The following is a 17,853-nucleotide window of genomic DNA, read 5'->3' as shown; positions in this document are numbered from 1 at the left end:
CTGTTACAGTTTTAAAATGTATATTCAGAATGTTTCTTTCAAAGTTGTCCTGTTTGTGTTTCCTTCTAAACTTAGTTCTTACTTTTCTACGAATCTTGAAAAATGCTTTTAATGATCCTCTTTTCTTTCTCTTGTTTATTTTTTGGCAACACTGTGTTAATTCCCTTCTCCTTCTCAATTAAAAGAAAAACAACATACCACAATCCTTGTAATCAGTAAGCATAGTTAAACAGAATAAATCCACACATTTGCCATGTCCAAATTTGTCTGTTTTATCCTACACCTTGAATCGAGTGCCTGTATCAGGAGATGGGCTGAATACTTCATCTTTAGATGTCTAGGGCTGTCATTGGTCATTACACTGATGTAAGTTCTTAAGTTTTTCAAAGTGACTGAGAACCCTGAGAAGGGATTGACATGAAAAAGTGTTGACATCTTATGTACTGAAATTAAAGCAATATAGAGTCACTATGAAAAGTGAATTACTTATATTGATATCCAGTATTCAGTTTTTAATGAAATATTTAATTCTAAGTAAAAACAAGTGATATTTACATTGTCTTTTATAGTATTTTTATTACTGTATGAATTGTTCTCCTGATTCTGCTCACTTCTGTGAGCATCTATTCAGTATAGATCTTTCCAGTTTTCTCTGAAACTGTCCCTCATTTTTTATAATACTATTGTATTCCATTACATTCACAAACCCTAATTTGTTCATCTATTGTTTAAGTAATAGACATCCCCCCCAAACTTTGTTTCTACTTCTTTGCTAAAACAAAAAAAGCTACTATCAGTATTTTTGTACATGGGCATCTTTTCCCTCTTTCATAGATATCTTTGGACTGTAGCCCTTATAGTAGTATCTCTAAGGCAGTGGATATACAGAGTTAAATGATTCTGGAGGCACTGTTCTAGATTGCTTTCCAGCATGACTGGCCTATAGCTTCACCAACAGTGCACCAGGCTATCTTATCTCCCCACGACCACTCTAAAAATTGTCATTTTCTGTTTTTGTTATCTTTTCCAATCTGATAGGTGTGAGGTGAAACCTCGGAATGTTTTAATTTGCATTTCTCAAAAATTATTAGTGATTTGGAGCATTTTTCTCATATGTCTTTTGATAGCTTGGATTTCTTCCTTTGAGAACTAACTCTTCTTATCCTCTGACCATTTATCTAATGGCAGTGGCTATCATTCTCATATATTTAAATCAATTTTCTATGTGTCTCAGATATCAGACCTTTATTAGAAGAACTCTCTACAAAGATTTTTCCCAGCTGTTTCCTTTCTCATTTTAATTGCATTGATTTTTATATGTGTAATAACTTTTCAATTTTATGTCATAAAATTGTACATTTTGACTTCTGTGAACCTCTCTATCCTACGTCTTTTCTCCTACCCAAAAAGTATTTCCTTCTTGTTCTTTTATTATAGTATATGGTGAGTGATCATGTTCTAATCCTAATTCCTACTAGACTGTTGTCCAGTTTTTTCAGCAATTTCTGTCAAATAATGAGGCCTTAGCCTCATCGTTTCATTCTTTGTTTTGTTTTTAACACTATGTTTGTTTGTTTCTGTATATTGTATATCTGATCTGTTCTACTGTATGTGACTTAAAAATTTGGTTGGTGAGTTTACCATCTACAGAGGTACCTTAAGATAACTCTTCTTTTTCCTTCTCATTAGAATAGTTTTTTCTTTGTTTCTTCAGAACTTCATTCTTAAAAGCTTCCTACCCACCAAGGGCATACAATTCTAGAAGAATTGTATTTTCTGTAAATGTAGATAAAGCTCTCCACCTAAAAAATGTTAATATTGCTATTCTAAGGCAGCCCTTTTCATTTTGGGATAGTTCTAATTTTAGGAAGTATTTCCTTAAAATGAGCCTAAATGTATTTCCTTTCAGTTTTCACCCATTTTCCTAAATCTCCCTTTGGTGAGATACAGGTGAAATACGTCTAGCTTGTCTTTCAGGGTGCCTTTCAATTTCTTGAAGACAGCTATTCTGTAGAGTTGAAGGGACAGAAGTCCATTTGTAGGGAATTTATTAAGAAGGGCATGGTCAAAAAATGAAGACATCAGTCTAGAGTACTCATTCAAGAAATTTGGCAGCAGAATGAAAGATTGTATTGGCTTAGTCTCTTTATAGCATGTTCCCTACTTTAGAGAGGAAAGAAGGAAGAAAACATCCCTACAGAAGCAAAGCTTGTGGAATACGAGAGTTCATAGAGGGTGACCTTGATCTTTTTTTTGTGAAGTAGGATGTAGTGAGGCTGAGGCAAGGGAAGAGAGGAGGAAAGTAATTAAAGACTGAGAGGAGAGATTTCCTGAGGAATATGCAATAAAGGGACTATGATAGGATTTCCAAGTATTGTCCAGGGTAAGATGGGAGTTTGCCAATATGATTTTCTGGTATGTAAATAATATGTGATTGCATAGTGTATTTAATTTAATCAGGGAGAACATGAGACAATTTTCTTAAACAGAAGTGTTTTGTTCTCTTTTAATGGGCTATAAATTTCCTTGATTATTGTGTTATAGGAGACTAACATCCCCAAAAAGCTTCCCTTTGCTTCTTAGGTGAAAGATTGAATTTCTTCTAAAAAACCTTGAAAGACGTATAGGGCTCTGGTAATTATGAAATGTTTATGTTTCTATTCTTGGAATATTGCTTAATCTTTCTCATTCTTTCCTCATTTGCAGCCAATTTGGCAGCTGCCATAGGAGGTTTCCTCTATTTCTTTACATATATTCCTTACTTCTTCATTGGTCCTCGATACAACTGGATGACCCTCAACCAAAAGTTATCTTCCTGTCTCTTCTCAAATGTTGCAATGGCATTGGGGGCCCAGCTCATAGGCAAGTTTGAAGCAAAAGGTGAGTATTCTCTTTTGTGATTGTTACTTTTGCTACTTTAGGTACTGCTTAGACCAGTGGTAGATATTAACAGCATGGTTTCCAGTATGAGTTAACCTCATTCAGCTACATTTCATTTTCAGCTTCTTAGGATGAACATATTTGATAACGTGTTAGTGACTTCACATCAGCATGATGGAAAAAGTTCCCCTTAGAAGTGCCATTTGAATGGTCTTCAAACCTCCTGCTCTCCCATTATTGTCCAACAAATGCATTTCAAGGGGGAAACTCCTAAAAGGAGGTGGCACCATAGAAAGACCTCTGGAGTCATAGGATCTAGGTTTAAATCTTACCTCTAACAATTTTTTCTTTGTGATCATGGGCCAATCATTTAACTCTCGTTGGCCTCAGTTTCCCTGTCTATAAAATGAGAAGTTTGGATTAGATGGCTTCTAAGATCACTTCTGGTTCTTAATCTAGACATAATCTATGTTTCTCTGCACCCAGGTTTTAATCCTGGCCCTGCCATTGCCTACCTCACTGTTTGTCTTTAAGCAAATCATGTCCCTTCTCTCACCTATAAATGAAGGCACTGCAGCAATAATCCCTAAGGTTCCTTCTAACACTTTGTTTATAGGTCTTAATCTAATTTATTAATAATAATTCATCTAAATTAATAATAATTTAACTTAATAATTAAATAGCTAATATTTATGTAGCACTTAGAACAGTGCCAGGCACTTTATATTTTTTTTTTTGCTTTTTGGAAGGGGGAAGGTAGGGCAATTGGGGTTAAGTGACTTGCCCAAAGTCACATAGCTAGTAAGTGTTAAATATCTGAGGCTGGATTTGAACTCAGGTCCTCCTGACTCCAGGGCCAGTGCTCTATTCACTGCGCCACCTAACTGCCCCCAACTTTATAATTATTAATCTTATTTGATCCTCATAACAACCCTGGAATGTAGGTGCAGTTATGACCCCCATTTTGCAGATGAGGAAACTGAGGCGGACAAAGGTTAAGTGACTTTCCAGGGGTCACACAGCTTGGTAAGTGTCAGAGGCAAGTTTCAGCCTCAAGTCTTCCTGACTTCAGTCCTGGCATTCTATTCTCTGTGCCACCTGGCTGCCTAGCTGTATTTATCATGCACTTGGCTTTAAAAAGCAAAACTGATTAAGCATCATATATTTAATTTACACTTAAAATTAATTTCTGCTTACAACATTTCTGTAGTGGTCATGAAAATTAATTTATACATTAAAATTAATTTCAACATCCAATACTTTCATAATAATTCTTTCCTTTGTATTCTCTTCCATTGTTTTTGTCCATTTTTCTCTATACCCATATATTCCTTTTCCCCTTTAAATAGTTGCAGACTGTGTGCACACTGTTCTTCTGGCTCTGTTTTCTTCGAGCAGCATTACTTTATAGAACTCTCCAGATGTCTTTGCATGCCTCATGTTACTCTTAACATTGTAGTATTCTTTTAATTCATCCATTTATGAGCTATTATTTTTTAAGTTCTCTCCAGTATTCTGCAGTTGCAAACAATGGTGTAGATATAGAGAAGAGAGTTAGATACAGACCAACTCTCTTTACAGAGGAAGTAGCATTTGATTTGAGCTTAAAAGGATGTTAGCAATACATTAGGCAGAGAGTGCCATCACAGTAGCTGAAACTAACCTGAATAAATGCATGGAGGTGGGAACAAAACAGAACATATTGGGGGCAGAGGGAATGGGGAGTGGGAAGACAGGGCTCCAATTTGTATTGTATAGTGAGCCTTGAATGCTGACAAGAATAGTTTGAACTTTGCCTGGTAGAAATTAGGGAACTTTTGGAGATTTCTGAGTACAGGAGAAATGTGACCGTGCGTAAGAAAAATTATTCAAATAGCAACATGAAGGATGTATTAGAGCAGGGCAAGTAGTGAGCTGTTACAGAAGTTCAGGTGACTAGTAATGAGGGCCACAAAGGAATCTCCTAGGACCTGTCTCACACCTAGGTCCTCTAAAAGCTATCCCAGGTTCAGGACCAGCACCAACCAGGTAAACCAGCTAAATAAACCAGCACCAACCAAAGTTGGCTCGCTATTGTTTAATGGCACGTTTTTGTTTTTTTTCCCATCCAACAGACTAGTTAATTGAAAGCAAAATACCTTTAAATAAGCATTGTAACCAAAGAAACAAAATTTCCCCCATCCTCTCAAGGGAACGTTTGATGTGGCTAGCACATCACCAATGAGAGAGAGTACCCACAAGGAACATGAGAGACTGCTGAACTTGTAGGGAGGTGTATAGCCTGGACAACGCATGTTCCTAAAACAGCAGCCCTTCTGGAACCCTGCTGCCTCTAGCACTGTGGCTTGCTTCTTTCAAAACCCCTGGAAAACTGTCCTTGGGTGATGTCATTGGGCTGCAAGCTGGCAGCTGGACTGAATGCTCTCTGCTGCCATCTTCTGGTCATTAGCTATTGGGTGTTCTCTTTAAAACCATTACACTCCAAGTAGTATTTTTCTTTTCTGTGATTTCAGTCATTCAGCTAGCATTTATTAATTATCTGCTGTGTACCAATCTTTGTGCTAAGCACTGGGGATACAAAGAAGGGTCCAACAAGCAAACAAACCAGTCCTTGTTCTGACAGAGCTCACAGTCTAATGATGGGGAGACGGTGTGCCAACAGCTATGTGTGAACAAGATCTATGCTGGATACCTTGGGGGTAATCTCAGAGAGAAGACATTAAAATTAAGAGGGGGTAGGAGAGGCTTCTTGCAGAAGGTGAGACTTAAGCTGAGACTTGAAGGAATCCAGAGAAGTCAGGAGGCAGAGAACACAGGCGTGGAAGACATCCGGTGAAAACACTGGGAATGGTGTCTCTGGATTGCAGAGTAAATAGAGCAAGGTGCAAGAACTGGAAAGATAGGAAGGGCCAAGTTTTGAAGGGCTTTAAAGACAAACAGAGGGTTTCTCGTCCTGAAGGTATTAGGAAACCGGGGGCATGGGGAGAGGGGAGAACCATGGGTGGTATTAGAGAAAAGTATGGTCACATCTGCATTTTAGGAAGCTCAGTTGAAAGCAGAATGGATTGGAGCATGGAAACACTTGAGCCAGTGGGACTAACCAGCAGACTATTGTAATAGTCCAGGTGTGAAGTAATAAGTTCTTGTACTAGAATAGTTGCAGTGTCGGAGGGGATGTAAGAAGGGGACGTATGTGAGAGATGGTACCAAGGTAGAAATTACGAGGCTTGACAAATGATTGGATATGATGTGGGATACTGGGGATGAGAAAGAGGGCTAGGGGATGACACCTGGGTTGGCACCTGAGTGACTGGGATGATGGTGGTACCCACAGTAGTGATAGGAAAGTTAAGAGGGATCATCCAGTTAGGGGAGAAAGATGACGAGTTCAGTTCTGGACTAGGAAGAAAACCAAGAAAATGTGATTTCTTCAAGGTAAGAAATAGCATCTAGTAAGAACTGGCCAACAATGTTCAGTATTCAGGTGCATGAAGACTTTAAAAGAGGCTCTTGGATTTAATGACTGGAAGATGGTCTTTTAGAATTGTGGAGCCAGAATCCAAATTGCAAGGTTCAGAAGAGAGATAGGGGTGAAGAAGTGAAGGCATTCAGTGTAGGCAACTTTTTCCAAGTAGTTTAGCAGGAAGAGGAGAGACATTTGACTGTAGCTGGATGAGCTAGAATAGTTATTAGCAGAAAGGTTTTTTAGAAAGGGAGGGAAAAGGAGCGGCTAGGTGGTGCAGTGAATAGAGCACTGGCCCAGGAGTCAGGACCTGAGTTCAAATCCGGCCTCAGTCACTTAACACAAAACTAACTGTATGACCTTAGACAAGTCACTTAATGCCAATTGCCCTACCTTCCCCCCTCCAAAAAGCCAAAAATAAATAAAAATTAAAAAGAAAGGGAGGGGAAACCTGGGTGTGTTTATAGGTATATGGAAAATCCATAAGTTAAATGTCTTCTACAGGCCTGGAACCGTGCTAGGTGCTGGAGATAGAAATACGAAGAATGATATAGCCCCTATTCACAGTGACCTTACATTCTGATGGGGGGACAACTGGTACATATGAAAATACCTGCAAAATAAATGTATAGTTAATAAAAATACATACAAAATAAATGTATAGTTAATAAATTTGAGAGGGAGGGCACTAGCAGTTGGAGGATCAGAAAGGCTACATAAAAATGAGTAGATGAAATAAAGAAAAAAAAGTAAGTCTAGCCCAATCCAAGAAACAGCTTCTTAGAGAATTGTTATCAACTCTAAGCCTGACCTTGAATAGGAGAGGAACCTGATCAACAATGAAATTAAGCTTTGAGGGGAGGAAATGCATTAATATAGCTGTGTTTACTTGCCATACAAACTTCTCAGGAATTAATCTTTCTTAAAGTGAGACCAACCTATACTGGGGGTCAGCTGCTTTAACTATTTTTTCATAATGGACTGCCTTCTTTTTTCCATTGCTTAAAAGAAAACCAACACTGGCAGGTTTTTAGTTAGAAAAAGAGTGGGAGTTTAGTGATCCTTAGCTTTGTGTTAAGACTTCATTTCCATAAATAACTTAGCCAATTCTTTTTCCTGCTTAAGCAAGACCATATCATTAAGGATTTTGATGACAAGGACGGGGTTTTCTATAAATTTGTTCACTGTCCCAGCACCTTGAATAGCATTTTGCAAATAATAGGTGCTGAATCCAACTGAAGAAGGGATTAACAAAGAACTTTATCTTTTGCTGGGTTAATATAATAATTTTTGAGGTGTAGTTATTCACCCTTGAATTGAGAAACAGTTTGTGATGATAGCAGTTAGTGCTTTGATTGACCTGAACCAGGCAGAAAGTGACTGATCTTCATTAAGTCAACAGACTTTTATGAAGTACCTACTCTGTATGAGGCACTGTATTTGAAAAGTTTACTCTGAAGTTTGAGCATTACCTTGCCTTGGGTCTAAGATAAGTCTAGAATGGCCAGTTCTGAGTGTATTTAAATAAAAGGGATGGCAATATCTTTTTCAGTTTTTAGGGCAGTTATGTTAAATGTACATAAAATAGCTAATAATAATAATAATAATAGACTAGCACTTATGTAGTGCCTGAAATATATTATCTCATTTGACCTATAAATAAAATAAGGAGCTCTTCATGGACCACTGTTCTTAGAGAGTGTCAGACCCTTCTCATATTCATTCTGCCTCATTGCTCCTACACTGGGGTTGTAGGGGAGATCTATTAAAGCCTAGACATGGTTTAATATCCAGGTTCTTCCCTAAAAGGATTAGCAGAGTCCCCTCAAGAAAGACATTAATTGCACAAAGTGTAAATATCAGGTACACAACAGCCACTCACTTCCTCTATCATGGAGGAAATGCCTGAAGCACAAAAGATTCACAGGCACACACCAACAAATATCCAAAACATAAATCATAGCCCATTGCTTCTACCATATACTCCCCAAAAGGCCAAGACGGAACTGCTGAACAGACTTGACCTTCAGTCTTCACAATCCAAACAGCAATTCCACATCTGGACTTCCAGCGAAGCCAGGAAGTGGTTAGGGCTTTAATCCTTCAACTGTAAATTCCTTTTGCCAGTGGCATTTCTCTCATCTGAAATGTTCTGCACCTGATTAATTTTTTAAAAAGTAAATGTGTGGACTGTGTACATTAGGACAGGATACATTTGGACAATTTGTCACCTGGAATCAGAGGTCAAAGAATCTTTCTTTGAGGAATTGTACACTTTGAGGACTACAGTTGAACAGTTGCTAATTGTAAGGTTCCAAAGTTACTCCCTTGTGGCTATTGTCCACTGTAGATCAGATGAGTAAAGGACTCTTTAATATGCTTTCTCTTCTTTTTCAATTTTTTCAAAAATCAACACACTAGTTTTCAATTTTTTTTACTCCCTTCACATTATTATTCTCTGCTGTTAGGAATCATAGCATACTGTAGGAGAGTTGGGAGATTCATGCACACACACTTGATTGCAAGTGTAAATTTCATACAGTTTATAGCATACTTGTCAAAATATGACATCCATAGCATCTCCTTTGAGAATCCCTACAGTACTGGTTACTTATAGTTTATTCTTGTGTCCCTGCCTCTCTGTCTAATAGGCTATTATGTTTATGACACAAAAACACTAAAATGCATTGTCATTTCCATACGAATCATTTGTAAATAAGAATTAATCTAATGTATTTCTTTTTAAAATTCTGTCTTGGGTTTTCTTAAAGTTGGTACAGTTGTAGTCCTCAAAGTATACATTCACCATAGGTAGTTGAGCACTCTATATCTAATTAATTCTAATATACCATGAAAAATTCTGTTGGATTCATCATGAGGAACACCCAAGTAGTAATTTCACAATGTATTGAAGTGTAGTAAATACAGACAGGGAAAGCAGAAGAAACTCTTGAAGGATTTACTGAAACATATTTTGACCAAGCATTGATCTTTAATACCATATCCAAAAAGGGACCATACACACACATACTATAATATTAAATATAAAGGTAATATTACCAATTAGTGGGTTTGGGTTGGTCATGAAATTTTCAAAGCAAATTCAACTTAAAGACTAAAGAAACTTTAGTTGTAAAATGTAAATCCATGTTATCAATAGCCATATGAAAAAAACTCTCTAAGTCACTAATAATTAGAGAAATTTAAATTGAAAGAACTCTTGAAATACCATCTCACATCCATCAGATTGGCAAAGGTGAAACAAATGGAAAATAAATAAATATTTCTGAAAGGGCTGTGGAAAATCGGTTACATTAATGTACTGTTGGTGGATCTCTAAACTGGTCTAGCCATTCTGGAGAGCAATTTGGAGCTACACCTAAAAGCTATTGATCTAGTACCACAGAGCAAAGGAAAAGAACCAGTCTTTGCAAAAATATTTTTAGTAGCTCTTTTCATGAGTCAAAGAATTGGAAACTGAGGGACTACCCATCAACTGGAAAATCACAGAACAATATGTGAAATTGATAGAATGTTGCTATGCTGTAAAAAATTATGAAGGAGATGGTTTCAGAAAAACCTGGGAAGACTTAGATGAACTGAAGCAGAGTTAAGTAAACAGAACCAGAACAATTTATATAAAAACAATGATATTATAAAGACATTTAACCCTGAAAGACAGGAACTCTGATCAACCACAATTCCAGAGGATTCATGATGAAATATACTTTCCCCTTCCAGAGAGGTAATAGACCCAGAGTGTAGATGAAAGCATTTTTCTTTTGATATGGCTAATTTGAAATGTTTTGCTTGATTTCACATACTTGTAATGGGTTTTGGGTTTTTTTTTTTTTGCTTTTTTCAGTGGGTGAGAGAGGGGGAGTGAGATGGGGAGAATTCAGAACTGAAATACAATACTATAAAATAAAATTGAATTAAAAATAGAAGCTAAAGCAAAAATTATTACTGAGTATTTATTTTAAGAAGTAAATAATTCACACTAATAGGGTGGATAACAGGCTTACATATTTTTCAGTCTTGTTGTTGCCCTATATTCTTCATTTTGAGGTCAAGAAGCTTCAGGACAACTCTGATCTAGTCTTAACCTACCAGTAATTCTAATTATCTTCCCTTTTGTGCTTCAGGAATGGGAATTCAATGGAAATACCTCATGAAATCAGTTAATGTGGATGATAACTTCACTTTTGGGCATGTGCTGATAATGCTACTGTTTGATTCTGCCTTCTATGGCTTGGTGACCTGGTATGTGGAAGCTGTATTTCCAGGAGAATATGGTATGCCCCAGCCCTGGTATTTTTTCTTGATGGTGAGTTCTGATGTTACTATTTGATCTTTTGAAGGTAGAAACCACCCCTATCACCTTATTTCTTCCACTGATTACTTGGACCACAATCATGGCCATAGAATAATAGGGAGAATATTACTTCCCCTTAACTTCTGCTTCATCATTTACTGAGGGACAGCCTTAAGCAAAAAAAAAGATTCAATTTGATAGCAATTCTTCCTAGGCTACCAATTTGTCCATAATTGTATTCTAGAATTGCTTCATTTTGTCCACTGCTTCTTGACCAATAATAATGCTTTTAGTAATACGTTTGATATTCTTATGTAGAGAACCAAATTCAATATTATTTATCTTCAAAAGATTATATTGTTACATTGACTGAAGCTTTTCTGATCTCAATAAAATTTGTCATTATTGTCATTAATTGGCCATCTTAGTAATCCAGTTTTGATTTCTTCCTTAGCCTTCCTACTGGTGTGGAAATCAAAGATCTATGATGGGAAAAGAGGAGGAAGAGGATGATCCTGAGAAAGTTCTAAAAACTGAGTACATTGAGGCTGAACCTGAAGATTTAGTAGCTGGAATAAAGATCAAGCATCTATCCAAGGTACTGTGTGGTAATTAAGACTGAAAATTTTTACTAATGTATAGTTGAGTTGAGGGAGCAAGTCTTCAAGGAAATTATTACTTGTTCACACAATTACCAACGTATTCCTTTCTATTCTCCAGAAATGTAGTAAGTTTTATGTTGACTTATGATGACTTGTATAGAATTTTGTCTTTGAGAAATAAAATTGAGCTTGAGAATCTGTAGCTGTGAATATTTGTGTCAGTTTGAATGTGAGGAGTGACATCTGTCTTCTCAAAAACTTTCACTTCCTTGTCTCACTTGATGCTAAAACCTGAAAGTACCAGTGGGTAGATGAGAAGAATTTTGGATTTCAGTGTTTGACCTTAATCCCCTCTGGGAAGGGTCACAGCATGGTTCCAGAGATACAAAGCCTCAAAGGAGAGGGGTATTTGTCAAACAGAATTGATATTGGCTCTTTTTTATCTGTCAGAGCCCTTATAGACTCTTCATCCTCAGTTTTCTCCTTCCTTGCTAACTTTGGTTTTGTATTAGTGGAACTAGGGCATACAGTTTCTTATATATCCTTATATCTTCAATCTAAGACACTTCCAAATCAGTTCCCTATAAAACTTTTACATATTCCTATGAAAGTTTTTTACAATAGGAAGTAAAAATATCTGTCTTCTTGAACCCTCTCTTCTGGGCTTACTGTTAACTTAACCTGTATCTAGCCCAACTTGAGGCATAAATGCCCTGCACAGGATCTCAGACAAGTGTAATCCAGCCTTTTCTTTAAGAACACTAGTGAAAGATATCTCCCTCCTAGGGTGACATAATCCATTTGTAGACAGCTCTAAAATGGTAGAAAGTTTTCTTCCTGTCAAGCTGAAATCTGCCTCTCTGTAACTTCCACCCAATGGATTAAGTTCCATCTTGTTGGACCAAGCAGAATAAATATAATCTTTTTTTCCTATAAAAACCATTCAAATATTTGAAGACCATAATCAAATCACTTCCTAAGTTTTCTCTTCTCAAAAGTAAACATTGAAAGTTCCTTCAGCCAATCTTTTTGAAGTAGAGTTTTGAGTCCTCTTACCATCCTGGCCACCTCTGGAAACACTCCAGTTTTTCACTGTCCTTCCTAAAATATGGCAGTCAAAACTAGACACAATACTCTAGCTGTTATCTGTCCATGGAAAGAATATAGTTGAATTGTCATTTCTGTCATTCTGAATAACAGGCCTCAGTTAATGCAGATGGAAAGCACATTAAATTTTTGTTTGGAGTGGGAGGAGACAGTCACTTAAAGGTATACCCTTTCAAGAGATCAAAGAACTGTGTAACTCTAGCTTAGCCTGGGCTTTCTGTTTGCTTTTAGGTAAGGGAACCAACCCTTTGTCCCTTCCCTCAGCTGGAGAGAATGTTGTGGAATGATGGCAGCTAACCCGAGTAGAATTTACTAGTGGGACATCAACTTACACCCATCCTCCTGCACATGTGCAGTTGATTTTTTTTACCCTGTGTAGGTCTCTTTATCATTTTTAAGTTTCATCGTGGTCCAACCTGTCAGGTTACCTTTAGGTCTTAGTTCTGTCATCCGATACTAATTATATCCCTCCAAGCTTTATGTCAGCTTGAGATTTTCATAAGAATTCCATCTGTGTCTTCATCAAAGACATAAATAAAAGTATTAAACAGATCAGGGCAAAAAGAAAGAGACATGTCATACCCCCTAGACACTGTTATCCTGGTTAACATCTCTGGGGTTGGTCATTGAACCAGAATTTTATTTATTACAATTCAAAAGTTAATTTTTAATTGAAGTAGATACTGACATGTGGGTGGAAGTGGGGGAAGTATTGTATTTCTTAACAGTAGCTGTTGGTTAATGCTTAACTTATTCTAAGCTCCTTCACAAGTCCTAGAGTTTTATGTAAATTTACTCTTTCTCTACCTTTTCCACAGATGTTTATGGTGAGGAATAAGAGAAAAGAGGCAATAAGAGACCTGACTCTGAATATGTATGAGGGGCAGATCACTGTTCTCCTAGGACATAATGGAGCAGGGAAGACCACCACCTTGTCCATCCTCACAGGTCAGAATTAGCCCAGCTGAGGGGCAAAAAGAATAATACTGGACAGCCCTTCATGTTTCTAGAATCTAAAGATGTTGGTTAGCAGCTGGCCTTTTCTTTCCAGCCTAGGTAGAGTTGTTTCTATTTCAGTATTTTTCACTGTTACTCATTTAACAAACATTTATTAAACATATAACTGTGTACAGACTACTGTGCTTAGGTACTGGGAGAGATACCAAGTTTAAGTAAGAAAAGATCCCTGTTCTTATGAAACTTATCATAAGATAGAGAGATAAGGCACAAACATAGATAGGTACAGTATCATATATAATATTACATGTAAATACTTGTAGAGTTATACCATTACTGATTTGGGAGTCATATCAAAATCAGCTCAAATTCAGCATCAGATCTGAAGGCTAAAGATGAAAGACACTTGAACAATTGCAATAATTTCAATTTGATCTGTAAAATGGGCTGCCAATGTGGAAAAGTAGAAAATGTAAAAAGGCAAAGATGAAGGAGTTTGATGGTTAACATTTCCAAAATAGTTGAGCCCAAATAAAGTAATTGTCACAAGGAAGGGGACAAATGAACCTAGAAATCTCTTCAGTCAACAGACATTTGATCTCCATGCAAAATGGAAAGAGATGATAGCCAAGGGCATCACCAATTTTTATCACAAATTTGTAAAACACTATAGAGGATGGTAGAAGATTATAAGCAGTATCCTCTTATGAAACAGTAGGAAAAAAAAGGAGAAGCAAAAACAAGTCTAAAGAAAGCTTGGCATGAAACCAAAATGAACTACATCATTCCAAGTATCTTCACAGATGAAAATGGCAAGAAAACAAATGTGTTTTTAATGTAGCAAATTTTTTAATGTTTCTATAATTATCAGTGAGAGAGGAACCACCAAAATTGGAAGCTTAACATTTAAAAGGAACTTAGGAAGACAAATGTCAGAAAAAGCAACAGGACCAGGCCAGTTATACAATGAGGAAATCTATGTCGATGGCAGTACAATCTTGACAGCATTGAGAGATTTGATTTACAAGATATCTCAGGCAGGAGAAAAAACAAAATAATACAAGAAAAACAGTACCCTAAAAAGGGAATCAAGAGAACATCTCTAACTCAGATCCATATGCCTTCTTTCTCATCTTTATAAAATTTTATGAAAATGATTTATATGTGTATCAAAGGAATATTTGATTTTTCAAAAAAAAATATGAGATGGGAACTGGCAGGTTTTATTGACATTTCTCTCTTTTCTCATATCTTTTTGTATCTCATTTCTCATATCTTCTTGGTCACAGGATTATGAAATCCCAGTGGGGTTGTTTTTTGTTGATAGTAAGCAAACATTTGACACAATAGGTATAAAATATAGTTTTAAAGACTGTTCCAAACCAGAATCTCTCTAACACATGTTAAGATCATACAAGACCCCTTAACAAATGCAAACATAGAGATAACTCTTCAACAACTGTTTGTTCATCAGTGTTAGGTGAGGCATTAACAGGACAATGCATACTTAGATAGGGTGACTACCACTATCAAAAAGGATGTCTTGTGCAAGGTTCAAAGTGAATAAGGGATTCCCTATCGATGATGACAGTGTACAAATACTCCAGTTTGTGAATTATATTTTGCTAATTACATCCAACCCCATGATATCACAAGCTTCCATAATGAGTTCCGTGGTTTTTAAAACATGATCAGTTTAACAGTTTGTTCAGAAAAAAAAATCTACTTTCTAGATCATGACATGCAAGTGTATAGCTAGTTTATTGAGGTATTTGGGGAGTACATTGCATGTGGACCATGAATTGGACCTTGAATTGAATGGGAGGTGGATTACATTTAGGAAACTGCATTGCTCTTCATATTACTAATCAGCCCTCTGGTTCAAAGATCCATCTTTTCAATGTAATTGTTCTTCTAGCAGTTGTTTATGATTGTGAATCCTAGAACACTGTGTTCTCTGAGAAATTAACATTGGCAGGTGACCTTGAGGGCAATAGAGAGCTCCCTGCAGGATACAGATAAGCTGTAGCATATTTCCAGGGATGATCAGTGCTTGAGAAATTGTATAAGGTTTTTATTAAGGAAATGTATTGTCAGGAGACGTGTCTCAAGCAAGGGATAACAAATGGATGGCCTTGGTGCTCCATAGGTATCCTGAAAAGGATAAAGTAAAGAAAAGGATAGAGTAAAAAGCCCCAGAAGAAGGCCGTTATTGGGCAAATCCTCCATAAACAATCCATGGAAGGACAGAGACAAGAACCATAAAGGACAGGAAGGCATAGCTGGGTTACAGTCCCCACCAGGGGATGGAGTACCCACATTTATGTGTCACAGTTCCGTTGAATATTAAAGAAATAAAGGGAGTTCTAATACAAACCTTTTTTGAAGTCAGAAGGGGAAAAAGCAATCAGGAAAAGCTCTGTGGTGGGGGTGGCATTTAAGTTGGGTTTTAAAGGATAAGTAGGAATTTAACGTGTGCTTTTAGGAAGCAGTGAGATTCCAAGCACCAAAAAAGACCATGAGCAATGGCCCAGACACTGGAAATCATAGACCTTATTTGGGAAATTCTAGACTTCAGACACCATCCACATCATCTCCTATTCTTTCCTCTATTGCCTCATGCTAAAGATGAATTGGCCTATATCTCTTTCCCCCAAAACCATCTTTTCAACTTGCTTTGATGTGTCTTCTTCCCCCATTAGAATTTAAGCTCCTTGAGAGCAAGGATTGTTGTTGCTGTCTTATATTTGTGTTCCCAGTGCCTGGTTCTTGGCACATAGTAAGTGCTTAATGAATGTTTGTTGTCTTGGCTTTGCTGTTTTTTCTTCCTTTGCTTCAATCTTGGAGGAAGAGATGGGATTAATTCTCTTTGCTAAAGCTAACCCCTTCTGCTTGTGTTCTTGATTCTGTCGCCTCCTGCTCATTCTAGGAGTTTGCCCCATTGATTATGCCTTCCTTCTGTCATCTTCAATTTCTTCCTGTCTGACAGATCATTCTCTGCTCTCTACAAACATATTAAGATTACCCCCATCTCTTAAAAAAAATCTTCACTCAACCCTGCCACTTGTTCAGGGTCTCATCCTATATTTCATCTCCTTTTCACTGCTAAAATCCTGAGACATTATCTAGACTCCATTTCCTCACCACTTCTTGTACCATCCCATTTGCTTTTTAACCCCTTGTAATCTAACTGATGACCACCGCCAGTCCTTCTTCTTCAGTGCTCTCTCCTTCTTCAGCTTATATGATACTAATGGACTGAAGAAACATCTTTTAGAGAGTACAGAGGTCAGGGAGGATTCTTCAGTGACTTTCATAAAGTGTACAGTGTTTTTCTTTCTGCCTTGGCTCAAGTAAATGTGGGAGATGATGCTATTATTCATCCTCATTTTATAGTTGAGAAACTGAGACAAAGATTAAGTGATTTGCCCCAGGGCCACCTAGGTAACTGGAACTCAGGGCTTCCTGACTCTAGACCTGGCACTCTATCCATTGCACCATCCAGCTATCCCTACTAGACTGTCCCCAATGCAGGAGTTCTTAATTTAAACTCTGTTGTTTTTTAAAAAAATATTTTGATAACTATATTTCAGTATAATTGGTTTACTTTTTAATCCTATATTTCTTATTTTATGTACTTAAAAACATTATTCTGAGAAGGGATCCATAGGTTTCACTGGACTACCAAAGGGGTCCATGACACAAGAAAGGTGAAGAATCTCTTGTCTAGAGGGGCCCCTCTAGCTGCCCCTCACCAGATGTCTTTAAAGGAAGGCTAGATGAACATTTGCCTAGGATTCTGTTGAAGGGATTCTTGTTTAGGTATTCATTGTCCCTATACATAGTTTCTATATTCTGTATTCATTGTCCCTATACATAGTCCCTATTCAAAGTCTGAAATTCTGTTCTCTGTGATTATGATCCTCTGCTATCTCTGTTTTCTCTCTGTGTGTGTCTCTGTTTCTGTCTCTCTGTCTCTGTCTCTCTCTCTCTCAATATCCCCCTCCCCTGCTCTGTTCTCCTCTCTCTGTCTCTTTCTCTCCCCCCATTTATGCATCCTTTGCTGGATCATCATCTTTCTTTTGCCCCCTAAACATGGTTGTTTCTCAAGGCTCTGTCCTGGGCCCTCTTATCTTCTCTCTCTATTCTTGTTTGGTGAGGTACCTCTTCATGATCGTCTCTGTTATGATTCAAGGAGAAGGACTACTGTGTTTGCTGATTAGAAGGCCATCAGTGACCTTTGAGAGAACAGTTTCAGTAGAGTGGTGGACGGAGAAACCAGGTAGCAGGCATTTGAAGAGGGAGTAGGAAGTAAGGAGCTTGAAAGCACTGAATGCAGATGACCTTTTTGAGAAGTTTTCAATGAGGAGGAGGAGAGAGATGAGGGATGGGGGGGCAGTAGGATAGGCTAGAAGGATTAGGTAGAAGACTTTAAGGATTACAGAGAACAGAATATAGCCATAGGCCAATGAAAGCAGTTGGGAGAGAGAGAGAGAGAGAGAGAGAGAGAGAGAGAGAGAGAGAGAGAG

The 17,853-nt window shown here is 37.4% G+C and overlaps 1 protein-coding gene across 1 annotated transcript in view; it reads left to right on the top strand.

Annotated features, from left to right (window-relative positions):
* Window positions 1–17,853, top strand: part of ABCA3 (ATP binding cassette subfamily A member 3) — a 119,261-nt gene that overhangs the window by 59,968 nt on the left and 41,440 nt on the right. The window contains exons 9-12 of the mRNA XM_069063198.1: window positions 2,707–2,880; window positions 10,489–10,670; window positions 11,113–11,256; window positions 13,186–13,315. Of these exons, the coding sequence (XP_068919299.1) occupies window positions 2,707–2,880; window positions 10,489–10,670; window positions 11,113–11,256; window positions 13,186–13,315 (630 nt within the window). The remainder of the gene's footprint in view (window positions 1–2,706; window positions 2,881–10,488; window positions 10,671–11,112; window positions 11,257–13,185; window positions 13,316–17,853) is intronic.

Source organism: Petaurus breviceps, unplaced genomic scaffold (assembly GCF_028583685.1).
Source record: "Petaurus breviceps papuanus isolate PSGF00001 unplaced genomic scaffold, PetGlider_PUasm1.0 138, whole genome shotgun sequence".
Taxonomy (NCBI): Eukaryota; Metazoa; Chordata; class Mammalia; order Diprotodontia; family Petauridae; genus Petaurus; species Petaurus breviceps.
Note: the sequence above shows the minus strand (reverse complement) of the source record. Positions and strands in the feature narration are given on the sequence as shown.